We start from the raw sequence: 14,364 nt of genomic DNA, 5'->3' as shown, positions 1-14,364 counted from the left end.
CAAATTTGTAGACTACAACCTACCGAAATTGACTGGAGAAGAAATACACAATCTGAAAAGACCTGTAACAAATAATGAGATCCTATCAGTCATCAAAAAACTACCCACAGGCCCATTTGATGTTGACTCCACCAAACATTCAAAGAATACTTATTTTCCACAAACACTTCCAAAAACAGAACACTTCCCAAATCTTTCTATGAAACCAGTATTACACCCCAATATCAAAACCTGACAAACACAACATAAGGAAACTACAGACCAATAACCCTTATGAATATGGATGCAAAATCCCCAACAAATATTAGCAAACCAAATCCAGCAACATATAGAAAGAATTATACAGAATGTGCCACATGTTATTTATCCTAGGGATGCAAGGTTGGTTGAACACCTAAAAATCACTTAATGTAATACATTTTACCAATAGAATATAGATCAAAAATCACTCAATAGACACAGGAAACTCATTTGACAAACTTCAACACATTTTCATGATAAAAACACTTAGCAAACCAGGAATAGAAGGCAACTTCCTTCACCTGGACAAATGGTATCTACTTAAAAACCACAGCTAACACCCCGCTTTAAATGTAAAGACTGGCTGCTTTCCCCTTAAGATCAAGACAGCTCTTACATCGCTTCTATTTAACACTGAAATGAAGGTTCTAGCCAGAAAAATAAACAACACACACACACACACACACACACACACACACACACACAAAGACCTCCAGACCAGAAAGGAAGAAATAAAACTATTTCTATTCACAGATGGCATGATCTGGGACATGGAAAATCCAAAGGAATCCACTATTAGAATAAATAAGCTCAGTACAGTTGCAGGATACAAAATCAATATACAGAAATCAATTGTATTTCTACACACCTGTAATGAAAATTGACAAAAATAAGGAAACAACTCCATTCAAATCCTATCAGAACATATAAAACACATAGGTATAAATTTAACAAAAGAAGCATAAAACCGATACTGTGTAAACATGCACAAAAATTGCTGAAAAAATTAAAGACCTAAATAAATAAAATCCTATGTTTTATGGATTGGAAGACCAAACATTGTTAAGATGGTAATAGTATCCAATCTGATGTATAGAGTCAATGCAATCCCTATCATAATCTCAGCTGACTTCTTTATGCAAATTGACAAGCAGATGCCAAAATTCACATGGAATTGCAACGACCCAAAAGAGCCAAACAATCGTGCAAAAGTATACAGTAGAAGGACTTACACTTCTCAATTTCAGAATTTACTACAATGCAACAATAATCAAAATAGTGTGGTACTAGCACAAGGACTGTCAATGGAATAGAATTGCAAGTCCAGAAATAAATCCACACATCTACGATTTTCAGTAACAGTGCCAAGACCATTCAATTGAGGAAAATAGTCTTTTAAACAAATTGTTCTAGGACAACTGTATAGCCAGATGCAAAAGAATTAAGATGGACCTTTACTTCGTATCGCACACAAAAACTGACCTAAAATGGTTCAAAAGGTCAAGACTCTTAGACCCAAATATAGCAGAATTTTCATTCTCTTGGATTTCACAATGAGCTCTTAGATATGACATGAAAGGACAAGCAACAACAATAACACCAAAAATAGACTGAACTTCACCAAAATTTAAAATTCTTGTGCTTCACAGGGTACCATCAAGAATATAAAAGACAACCCACAGAATGGGAGAAAATTTATCTGCAAAAATCATGTATCTGATAAGGAAATTATATCTTGAATAAATAAAGAACTCTTACAACTTAATAAAAAGACAACCCCTTTTTAAAAATAAGCTAAAGATCTGAATAGACAATTTTCAAAAGAATATATGCAAATTGCTAAAAGTATATAAAAAGATGCTAGACATCATTAGTCATCAGAGAAATGCAAATCAAAATCACAATAAAGTACTATCTCCCCACCACTAGAATGAGAATCGAAGCCAGATAATAAGCGTTGTCAGGAATGTGAAGAAACTGGAACCCTCATATACTACTAGAAGGAATGCATAATGGTCCAGCTACTATGAAAAACAGTCTGGCAGCTCTTCAAAAGAATAAATATAGAGTTACTACATGATCCAGCAATTCCACTCCTAGGCAAATACCCAAGAGAAACGAAAACATACATCCACATAGAAACACGTACATGAATGTTATCTGTCCCTATGGACGTACAGATTGCTTGCTCGGTCTTCCCCAATTTCCGGATTGTACCTGACCAAAGTAGGAAGTTCTTTAGGAGAACTCCAGCTACAAGTGAGACATGTAATGACTCTGGTCCCACTCTCACAACATCTGCTTACAACTTTCCCAAACTTATCCATTCCGCATAATTGGAAATTGGACTTCTGCCTCACTTTTACGGGAATGCTGCATACCCTGCTAAAACTGGTATCCTGGCCCAAATTCCATCTTCCCTGGCTGGGTTCCCTACATCTTCCCAAACTTATGCCAATCCCATGGACCAGCTCTTGTATTCTTTCAAGTGTTAAATGAAGACCTATGAAAAATATGAGTCATTGCACTGTGATTACCAACAAAACCTTGAGAATCTTTCATAGTCTATGTGCCAATGAAACTCGGGGTCTCATAATTCCAAGGCACAAATACTCTACACCCTTTTAGATCTTTTTGGCTGCATAAGGAGCTCTCTCTACCTGACATGCCCACTGTCTACTACTCTGCCTGGCATCACCTTCATATTTATTCTTCTTCTATGAAGTGACTCAAGAATTAGTAGCCTCTGTCTCTGCCCTTCTGGGCAGTAGACCAATAGCTAAGAGCATAATCTCTAGAACCAGTGTGACTGAGCTCAAACTCCACTCTACCACTTAATTGTATGAACTTGGCAAGTTTCTCAACCACTCTGTTTTCTTATTATTGAAAGGGAGTAATAATTCTTTCCAAGGATGTTATAAGGATTAAATGAAATAATGTATAATATATAACATGCTTCCCAGCACCATGTTATTTCTTCTATATCTCAATCTATTCATGGTATTGCATTTGTTTACTTGAATCTTCCCCTACCAGTACCCTACATTCTCAAAAAGTGTTAAGCTTCTTATTTCTTTCATATTCGTAGCATTTAGTGCAGGACTAAGCACCTATAAAAGGGACCAATGAGTGAATGAAAAATAAAAACTACTAGCCCAGCAAAGTCAATGATTATGGAAACCATGTTTTCAATATGAAAATCAGATCACATGGTTTATGAGTATACTAGAATTGCAATATTTGAAATCAGGCCTGCTCTGGAAAATCCAGGCTGATCTAGAAAGAATCCAAACGCTCAGCAGTTAGACTGGTTATACAAATGACAGCATTAAAATACAGAGGATTGGGGCACCTGGGTGGCTCAGCTGGTTAAGTGTCTGCCTCCAGCTCAGGTCATGACCCCTGAGACCCAGCCCCACATCGGGCTCACTACTCAGTGGAGAACCTGTTTCTCCCTCTCTGGCTCCCTCTCAAATAAATAAATAAAATCTTTTTTTTTTAAATAACAAAAAATCAGAGGATTTTACATAACCATAACAGGAGTCCTCTGCTGATAACGTGAAGAAGTCTGGACAAAACACTAAGCAGAAAAACAGAGAAGAATATGCATGAAAGTGTTACAGAGCTGGTCAAAGAATGATAACCAAAGAGAACGGACTTAATGTATGAGAGAACAGACTATGTTTATCTAATACCACAGGATGAAAGAATGTATTTTTAAAATTTTGATTCAACAGACAACTTAATACAAAAAGAAAATAATGCTTATAATGCCTTCACATAAGAAACAAGATAAGTGGGATCCCTGGGTGGCATAGCGGTTTGGCGCCTGCCTTTGGCCCAGGGCGTGATCCTGGAGATCCAGGATCAAATCCCACATTGGGCTCCCAGTGCATGGAGCCTGCTTCTCCCTCTGCCTATGTCTCTGCCTCTCTCTCTCTCTCTCTAACTATCATAAATAAATAAAAATTAAAAAAAAAAAAAGAAACAAGATAAGTGGAATGGAGATTCCAAAAATTTTACTCCCTTAAGACACAGAAGTTAAGTTTCTCCATTACTATAACTCTGAATAGATAAGCTTCCTGATAAGAAAAAAAAATCCACATAATCCCCTTATGGTCAATTCTCTGATTTTATAAGTAAACTTTTAAGGCCAGTCATCTGTTTCAGTCATATCTCGGACAATAGTTTGATTAAATTAACCAGCCATAGTTCTTTCTAAGTATATCTTCTCCTTTTGGTAACAATTAAAAAATGAAATCTAAAATGTACATATTTGTCCACAAAGAATAAAAGTTTTCAGCAAGTTTTTCATTCATTTCTCCCTGGAATAGTTCTACTCCAATTAGAGCCCAACTCAGAAAAAAAAAAAAAAGGAGATAGTATACTTGCTCAAAGAACAGATCATATGGTTTTCACTTTAAACAACTTATTTTGTTCATATGTACTCAGATATACACACATCTACATATTCATACCTATATACATGCTAGAGGAAACTAAATAATGAATCCATCTTTTCAGTTATCTTCATATAAATTAATAAAATAATGCCAGCAATAGGATCCTCAAATAACCTGGTGATGGTAACTACTCTAACTTGATTCTAAAAAACCAAACATGTAACCTCCATCCTTCTTTGCCATCAAAATTCCTTAGGTTAACATAAGGAATGAGGGCACCTGGGGGGCTCAGTAGGTTGAGCATCTGACCCCTGATCTTGGCTCAGGTCATGAACTCAGGGAGATCATGTGATTCCATGCAAGATCAAGCCAAGTGTTGGTCTCTGACAAGAAGACTGTTCTCTTTTTGGGCTCAGCAGGAAGTCTGCTTGAGATTCTTTCTCTCTCTCCCTCTCTTCTGCCCCTCCCCCTGCTCATTCTCAAATAAACAAAATCTCAAAAAAAAAAAAAAGCAAAGGTATTATACCTGAATATCACTTAATAATCTCCTTTAAAAAACATACTGCAACATTCTTGATACAATAACATTTGTTTCCAATGTTTGAGTAAGAATTTATCCTCACCCACTTCATAAATACTCTTGCCCAAAGAGCAATCTGTCAACACATGCAGTTTAATTCATTAACTACACAGCACCAAATCATTAGTATAATCAGCATGTAAATTTCATGAAGGTGCTGACTGTGTCTTTCTAAGCACTCTAAACAACACCCAGTACAAGGAAGCTTATTAAACATTTATAATGTTTAATAAAAATAAAATGCCAAAACAAAAGTCTTTATTATTCAACTTGGCTCCTATAATATAACCACTGATCAGTATCTATTTTTTCAAGTGCAATTATAAGAAATCGAAAACAAACCCCATTCAAATTAGAAATTCTATCTCCTCTGTCCAAGAATAGTTTCATTTTTGTGTCAGAAAGAAACTAGCAGGCCACCAGCGGAGAGCATGCAACATGCAAATAGTTGGGATATTTAACCTAAACATGTGTGCATCCTTTAATTTGTGGAGATACTTTCCTTACCTTTCCCATTTTGCCACGTAGTATACCAAGATAAAGTCAGGAACGAAGTGATAAATGCTAAAACAGTAGCTACAGTTCCATTTCGGAGCCTCATCTCATTTCACCATCACACTGGTTCATATGTTTATGATGATAACCAAGACTGTTCTCTTTTTAATCCTGAAGTCAACTGAATCCACTACTTCTGGCTCTGGGCCAATAAAAACAATCAATAAGAGAGGTTCATTTCAGATGCTCGGCAGAACAAGCCTAGCAGCAACACCATTCATAATTGCTATTCAGGATTGTCTTCACAGTCTTCATAGGCTGATGTCTCAGGCTTCTTTCTTCCTATTCAGGGAAAAAAAAAGAGAAAGAAAAATGTGTTCAATAATGCAAAACATTACTTATTTCATTTATCATTCACCATTATGAACAGACTTTTGGCTGGGCTAATCTCTATCTGCAAAGATTATCCCCACATCTAAACAACTCATTTAATATACTAGAATTATATGGTTTTCCTCCTCCAGGAGAAAAAGCTTCAAACTATATTCCCTTCTCATTGATTCTGTTTTGTCTGTAAAAAGAAAGTTATGGTTCATTATTTAAAGGGAGAAGTTGTGGGGCTTGTTAAACAAATAGCTAGGGGATCCCTGGGTGGCGCAGCGGTTTGGCGCCTGCCTTTGGCCCAGGGCGCGATCCTGGAGACCCGGGATCGAGTCCCACGTCGGGCTCCCGGTGCATGGAGCCTGCTTCTCCCTCTGCCTATGTCTCTGCCTTGTCTCTGCCTCTCTCTCTCTGTATGACTATCATAAATAAATAATTTAAAAAAAAAAAAAAAACAAATAGCTAGCCACAGATTCCAAGCGATAAATCTAAAGATCACGAAACAGTTACTAAGTAACAGAATTGTTACACTCCTCAGTTTTCCTACTGCAAAATAATAATGTTTTGAAATTTTTAAGAAAAAGTGACAGACTACAACACATGAGCATTAAAAGACCTGGGCTCTAGATCCAACAGCGTCATTATATATATGACTTCGAGTATGCCACTTATCTAGGCCTTGCAATTTCATCCATAAAATGAGAATCCATCCTAGCTCCACTTTGGGGACACAAATAATGTTATAAATAATAGAAAAATAATAGGTCACAGGTGTTATTGCCATTTATCAACGTCATAAAAGAATGTAGTTTTCCCAGTGATTAACCTACTGCCAAGGTGTAACTTGGGAATATGTAGGCATTTAGAAAATGCGGTAACCTAACCAGAACACTGAATGACCTAGGACCTACCATTGCTTTCATTCAGAAAATGGAAGATCACCACCCTTCTGACAAAACCATTGAGAAATTCCAATTCAATCAAGTCTTTGTAAGTACTTAAGTATAGTACCTAGCCCTTAATAGGTTCTCCATAAATGTTAACTGTATAAAAAATAAAATCGAACAAGGGGCACCTGGGTGGCCAAGCAGTTAAGTGTGCCTTTGACTCAGGTCATGATCCTGGGGTCCCATATCGGGCTCCCTACAGGAATCCTGCTTCTCCCTCGGCCTATGTCTGCCTCTCTCTGGGTCTCTCATAAACAAATAAGTAAAATCTTTAAAAATAAATAAATAAAACCAAACAAAAAACTGCAGCCAGCCACTGGTTTGATCTCCTCTGTGCATAGCCAGTCTTATTCCCTGGGGGCATGTCAGGCACTCCAAGATGTCCACTGATTTCCAGGGGCCTCAAAGAGACCACAAGATGCACTTGGCAACATACTAAAACAGACTTTATTGGGGTAAGTTAATGTACCTCCAAAAAAGCCTAACAAGCCCAAGGGACAATTCCCTCAGCTACAAAGTATGGCTGATTAAAGCAGCCATTTGTAGGCAATTCAGAAACCACCATCTCAGCTACTTTGTAACACTGAACATTACTAGAAACCTCCCCTAGTCTAGGGCATAGTACTAATGGTAACAATGACAGACATTACAACATGCTGTCTCCTGTGCGTCTATGGTATGCTTTAAATCTTCACAAAACCCTACGAGGCAGGTATTTTTTTAAAGTTTAATTGACACACAATATTACATTAGTTTCAGGTGTAATGAGACAGGCATTATTAACCCTATTTTACACACAAGGGAAATGAACCCAGTGAGGAAACACTAATCAGTAGGCCTCCAAAGTTCAAGCCCTAACCCACTGCCCTTTGCCTCTCAGACTAGGCCACCTATACCTTGGAAGTATGAAGAGACTGCTAGAGCCACTCAAAGTCTAGAGAACCTTCCTGAGGTATTAACTTTACCGAACGGTGTGTGAATTTTTTAAATCTTCTATTCTATAACAAATATGGATCTATTATGAAATAAGTTGCAAAATTCATATGAAATTTCCAACTTTAAACCTAAGACTTTAAACACATTTCTCACTTCCTGCAACCGCTGGCTAAGCACCCCTCCCCCCACCCCGTAAACACACCGAAGCATGCCTTTTAACCCTCCTGGGCCAGCAGCTCTCACTGTGATATATACTATTCTAGAAGCACTGAACCCCTCTACTTCCTGGCTTCCTCTTACTATCTGAAAACAAGGAAGTCCAAAGGTATTCTCAAAAGTTATCACTATTACCCACCACCAAAGTTATTCACCTTCTTCTATAATTAAGACAAGTTAACATCAAACACGCCAACATGGATGGTTTAGTTTTTTAAATCTTTGTGGTGAAATCCTACATTCTGAACTAAATTCCTTAAAGTGCCTAATATGTTGTCTTACATCAATAAACATCCAATAATGAGTCTTGGTAATTCAGTGAATTATATAATGTAGAATCTCTGTGTGACATTATATAAAAATGCATATAACTTTCTGTTGCTACACACTTAGCCCCACCCTACTTCAGGAAGGATTCTGTCCTTGTAAAAGATCCCAAAGTACACAGGTTATTAAAGGTCCAATCAGTAATTTCAAGGAAGTAGAGAAAGAATCATAAAGATATTTTAAAGTAGTTTTATTAAATACAAAAAAAAAAAGCCCACATAATAAAAGTCAGTATAAACAGGTAGAGACAATAAAAGCAAATAATTTCTAAAATCAAAGTAGACCATGGATAAACTATTGATGATATGTGAAAAATATATCAAATATTAAATCTGCCCCAGGAAGCTTTTAAGCTCTGGGTTGAAGGAGATACTTATCAATTCTACTAACAAATAAGACCTGAAATTCTGCAGGAGAAATGGAAGGGTACTTTACTCAGTAAGAATGCAGTCATACATTTTAATTAGGGTTCCCAAACTAATGAAGTTAAATGGCACAGTACAAGTGAAGACTCCAGACCAAAGCAAAACTAATGATCTCCACGCTGTTCGACCAGGAGAGGCAGTCACAGGCTGGACAGCCAAGAGCCCTCTGGATTGACTGACTACCTAAAGCAAGAAACAAAGGGACTCGTATTTTGTTCAGTGTCCACATTTGCAAAAATGTTAATCTAACACCTTAATGCTCTCTGAGGTTATCACTTAACATATCGGAATCTTTAGCAACAAAAAAGGTGGTGGCTAAAATTACGAATCATCTTCATCCTGCCAAAGATGACTCGAACTTCAACTCTAGATCTTAGACTGAAAAAAATATGTTTTATTTAACTGCCCTTTAAGGGCTGCAGTCCTACTGTTTTATTATTAGACACAAAAACCTTCATTTAAAGTGTTCTCTGAAATATTCAATACGTTTTATGGTTGAGGACACTTTGCTCAACACTTGGCATATCCCCTAATTATCCCACAGACAGGACAGTGGTGTCTGAAGAACGAAACGCACAAGCATGAGACCCATGACATAAGCCGTAAAACTTCATACACAGTAATTATGCAAAAAGAAAATCATTTTAAATGTATAGAATATCTTTCATTAATGCAGCTTACGTAATTTCATCGTCCTGTACGTTTTCCGATTTACAAACGTGGGCTAAAGATCTCCATGCCACGATAACCTGTTAATAAAACTGTGTTGTTGGTTTTTTTTTTTTATCATTCAGAAAAAGAAAGATAAGCCACAATTCGCTTTATTATGAGATTGTAAATGTAGGTTCTAAATTCCACCGAGCGACGCTGTCACTATCTGTCCTGAGAATCCGTCCGACAGCAGAAGCGCAACGGCAAAATACACGGAAAGCATCAAAAAAAAAAGAAAAAAAAAAAACGTACGTTAGGTCTGATTATATTTCGCAATTCGGACCGTAAGCGGTGGACGCACGGGCTCGAGAGGAACCCACGGTGCAGAAATAAAGGCGGGCGCGCAGGTGGTCCGGCTGCCTGCCCCTGCCCGCGCCTCGGGAGGGTCACCCGGCGCCGCTGCGCCACCACCCAGAGCCGCGAGGGTCCCGCTCCAGCGGCCTCGGGGGCGGGGGGCGGGGGGCGGGGGGCCGGGCCGGCCTGGACCCTCACATCGCGCCGACCCCGGCCCCGGAAGGTGCCTGCCCCGGGGCGGCTGTGGGCCCCGGGGCCGCCCGCTCCCGACGGGGCCCCGCCTTGCCCCCGGCGCCCCGCAAGCCCGCACTTTCCTCCACTTTGCCCCAAAGTCGACGAGCCCCGCCGCGCCGCGGAGCGCGGGGAAACGCACCAGGCGCCCCGCCGGCCGCCGGGAGACCGCGCGGCTCCGGGGGCGGCGGCGGCGGCGGCGGCGGCGGGCTGACCCCGCGCCCCGCCCGAGGCCCAGCCCGCGCCCCGCGCCCCGAGCCCGCCCCGCAGCAGCCCGAGGCGCGAGCTCCCGGCCGGGCCGCGGCGCGCGCGCTCCGTTACCAGCAGGTGGATCTGGGGCGACCCCGGAGCCTCCGGACCCAGCGGCCGGGGCCGGCCCCGCCCCTCCGCCCCGCGCCCCGCCGCGCAGCCGCCCTGCGCCCCCACCTCCAGGCCGCCGCCGCCGCCGCCGCCGCGAGCCTCGCCGCCGCCGGCGCTGCCAGTGCTGCCGCGGCCGCCGCCGAGGCTGCTGTGGCCGCCGCTGCCGCCGCCGCCGCCGCCGCCGCCGCCGCCGGGCGCCCCGCCTCCCCAGCGCGGCTCCGCCCCCGCCGCTGGAGCGCCGCGGCCGCCCCGCCCCCGACCCCGCCCGCGACCCCGCCAGCCATTGGCCGCCGGGGCTGCGCGCTCGCCGCCGGGCGCCCCCGCGCGGCCGCGCCCGCCCCGCCCGCCCCGCCCGCCCCGCCCGCCCCGCGCGTCGGTGGGCTGCCGGCGGTCCCTGGGGGACCTGGGGTCCCTGGGGGCTCCCCGGACCCCTGCCCCCGCGCCCGCTGCCGGCGGGGTCCGAGCTGCTCCCGGCCCGCGGGCCCGCGCCGCCCTCCGCCGCATCTGGCTTCCACCCTCCCGGCGCGTGCAGAGGCAGCTCCGCGGCGGCCGGCAGGCCCCGGGGGCCCTCGGCCTCCGCCCGCGCCGACGCCCTACGGCCCTGGGCCGCCCCCCTGGCGGCAGGTCCCGGTGCGGCTGCCCCCCCCCCCAGTCAGCAGCCGCCTCTCCGCGGTCCCCGACCTTCGCGGCATCCCCAGCCAGAGGCCCCCAGCCCAATCCCGGGACTCGGGAAGACGTTCGAGCTGAGGCGTAGGAAGGAGAAATACTAGGCTTACCCGCAGAGGCTTTGGGTGCTAAAGCCTTGGATCTTCCCACTCCATCACGTGCCCTGCCCTGCCCTGCCCTGCCCTGCCCCTCTCTCCGGGGCCCCACGCTCTAATCTGTCACCGTGTCAAAAGGTTTGAAGTGACCCAAATAGACCATCATCTACGGAAAGTCCGACTGGCCGGCCCGGCTTCTGCTGAGCGTTCTTATGCACTATGACTCGTGTTGATAGTAACTACCATTGGGCAGTCACCATCATCGTTCGGATACCCACCAAAGAGGTGGTGTTTTACCATCACAACAATCCTCACAACAACCCTGCGCCTTAATATTTACAGGGAACCGGGGAAGCTGAAGATCAAGGGACGGGCGCCTTTCTTCCTTCCCGCCAGGCTCCCAAAGTAATGAATTTAGGTTCCTTTTGGAAAAGGGTAATCCAAAAATTCAAAACTTGAAGAGGCGAAGCTCAGAGTATTTTTTTCTTCCCAGCAAATTCCTTGCTTTTGTCTCGAGACAACAGTAATTAATAATCAGCTATGACATGCATGGGTTTCTTAGCTCTCCCATGGTGATATTTCTCTCCAGGACTGTTAAACTGTTTTAAAGGTCCAGGAAGAGATACACGATTCCTTCCTCCCGTGGTCCTCCCTTGTTTCAGGGGAATGGACAAAAAGGTTCGTCCACTACCCAACACCATGAACATAACTTAGTCATGACAGCCATGACATCAAATCGCAACTTTTCTCTCTGCTCTGGGGGCCTGAGAACCAAATTTCCTGTATTCTATGACAAAGACATTTCCTAGTAGAAGGCTGGCAGTAAGATTTTTTTTTTTTTTTAAGATTGTATTTATTAATGAGAGACACACAGAGAGAGGAGAGGCAGAGACACAGGCAGAAGGAGAAGCAGGCTGCATGCAGGGAGCCTGACATGGGACTCGATCCCAGGTCTCCAGGATCACATCCTGGACTGAAGGCGGCATTAAACCCCTGAGCCACCCAGGCTGCCCTGGCAGTGAGATTTCATGACCAGATGTAAGCAACAAAGATAGACCATTCAGGGATACAGCCTTTGAGACACTGAGCGGTACGTTTTGCCTAAAATACATTGGGAATGGAAAATCTTAGGCCTTAGTGTACATTGTTCCTAATGACATACAAGCACACCCCCCCTCTTGCAAATGGAGAAATCTTTGCCATTTGACAAATGATGGTAAAAGCCACCAAGCCGTACCCATAAGATTGGCCAAAAGGACAAATATTCTTTTTGCTATTATTCCTGTTTTATGGAGGAAGAAACTGAGGCCCTGAGAGATCAGTTTGGCAGATACAAATAGTAATTTAGGCAGCTAGTAAATGATGAAACCAGAGTTCATATCCAGGTCCGTTTGATTCCAGAGCCCCTATGTCATCCCACCACACTACCTCTCTGCTCAAGCCTTCAGCAATTGACAAAATTTTGTTAAACGGATGAATATTGAAACATGTTCCTCTCCACTTTCTCCATTCCCCCCCTCTCTGAGTAAGGGACAGAAATGAAAGCACCCACAAACATACTGAAAGCAGAGGCATATGTCAGAGGAGAAAGGAAAGCCTGGAAGGACAAGTTTCAATTACAGACTCAATGGGCATATTCAGGAAGACAGCAGGAATTCCCCCTGGACGCTGGTTAGTGGTGAAACCTACAGCAGAAGACAGAAATCAAACAGAAAAAAACAACTGCCTTCCATTTGGGGCCATTTTGATAATATGTTGCTTCTCCATCTGTCAGCAGAAGGGCAGGTTTTGTAAGACATCTGACCCTACAGTTAGACTCGTCATTAACCATTCACATTTAGCTCAGGAAAATCTGGATTTCAGTTCATTGTCCTAAGAATGCTAATGGCATTGAAAATGCGCCTCCAAAGCATGGGTCATAATTGGTTGCTCATTCACCCTAACTTTGCAGAGCACATGATCCTGGATTTTCCAAGCAGGTCTATGGTCTCTGTTTAATAAAGGCGGTCATACCAAACCCCACTGAGTCCTATCTCTTCTTCACTTTCTTATCTTTTCCATGATGATTCCCCTTCTCTTTTATTCCCTTTTTATTCCTTCTCTACTGTGCAGTTTCTTTTTGCCTTCTCCAGGCCTTTACCTCACAGTCAGGGGAAATACAGGAAATGCTCAGACAAGAAATGCGGCCTGTAACTTCACCAATCTGTATTCTGTCCCCAACAAAACTGCTATGTTCTTTCCATGTTTTCTGAGTGCCTATGAGATGCAGAGGCAGCCAGCATCTAACGGCAGGGCACTCAAACACTTGTGGGAGAGGCAGGTAAGGAATCTAACCCCAAGACAGTGTCATAAGTTCAAGGTACTAGGATAGAAGATAGGATGGGGCCAGCAATCAGATTCTCAGGGCAGGGAAGGCTTCCTGGAGGTGACACCTGAGCTAAAAGCAGAGTCCACACAAGAAGCTAATCTTTTCCCTTTACTGCTTTGATGGTGCACAGTTGCTGGTGGGGCTGTGCCTACAGCAATCATCTTCTAAGAAATCACACATGGGATCTTTAGTTCTCAACTCCAGTCCCCTCCAAGTCTTAGCAATCAAGTTGGAGTGCCTGGGTGGCTCAGTGGGTAGCATCTGCCTTTCACTAAGGTCATGATCTCAGGGTCCTGGGATGAAGCCCTGTGTTGGGCTCCCTGCTCAGCGGGGAGCCTGCTTCTCCCTCTTCCTCTGCTCCTCCCCCTGCTCATGCTCGTTCTCTCTCTCTCATAAATAAAATCTTTAAAAATAGATGTTGTGATTCTGGTTTGTTAGCTACTCACGTAAGTGGAATTTTCTTTCAATTGTAAAGACTTTAAGAGGAATCGCCCCATAAGATCCTTCCTGGCTCCCGTAGAAGTGGCAGGAACCTCTCGTTTCACTTGATAAACAAGTGTGCTTTATCACTTCTAACCTAGAAGTTACAGGGGAGCTAGGATCAGGATGGGCAGTAAAAGCTTATGTATTTTCAGATACAATGTCCAAACTGTTTCTGTTGTGTAATTAAGACACACTGGGACCAAGAATTTAACGAGAGAATGCAAATGGAACCAACTTATGTAATATTCCACAATAGGTGGACATTCAGGTTCATCCAGGTGGAGGAAAGCAGAGAGCTAAAGGATTTTTATTTTTTTATGTTTACACTTCCTCCTCACACTTTTGCTTATCCTGATGTGAGAGAAGCCTTGAAAGATGCCTTTCCTATTTCATTCGCATTCGCACTGTCAGGGTAGATGAATCTA

The 14,364-nt window shown here is 43.3% G+C and overlaps 1 protein-coding gene across 5 annotated transcripts in view; it reads right to left on the bottom strand.

Annotated features, from left to right (window-relative positions):
* Positions 1-11,075, bottom strand: part of MGAT4A (alpha-1,3-mannosyl-glycoprotein 4-beta-N-acetylglucosaminyltransferase A) — a 118,874-nt gene extending 107,799 nt beyond the window's left edge. Inside the window, exons 1-3 of one of the 5 annotated variants that reach the window (XM_055329020.1) lie at positions 11,009-11,075; positions 9,413-9,480; positions 5,512-5,841 (exon numbers count right to left, since the gene is read on the bottom strand). In XM_055329020.1, the coding sequence (XP_055184995.1) occupies positions 5,512-5,605 (94 nt within the window). In that variant the 5' untranslated portion in view covers positions 5,606-5,841; positions 9,413-9,480; positions 11,009-11,075. Of the gene's footprint in view, positions 1-5,511; positions 5,842-9,412; positions 9,666-10,393; positions 10,486-11,008 lie in introns of those variants that run through there. The other 4 variants (XM_055329022.1, XM_055329021.1, XM_055329023.1 and 1 more) reach the window with 4 other exon arrangements.
* Positions 11,076-14,364: the final 3,289 nt, after the last annotated feature.

This window comes from Nyctereutes procyonoides, unplaced genomic scaffold (assembly GCF_905146905.1).
Source record: "Nyctereutes procyonoides isolate TBG_1078 unplaced genomic scaffold, NYPRO_anot_genome, whole genome shotgun sequence".
In the NCBI taxonomy this organism is placed as follows: Eukaryota; Metazoa; Chordata; class Mammalia; order Carnivora; family Canidae; genus Nyctereutes; species Nyctereutes procyonoides.
The sequence above is the reverse complement of the archived record's forward strand: the minus strand, read 5'-3'. Positions and strand labels throughout refer to the sequence as shown.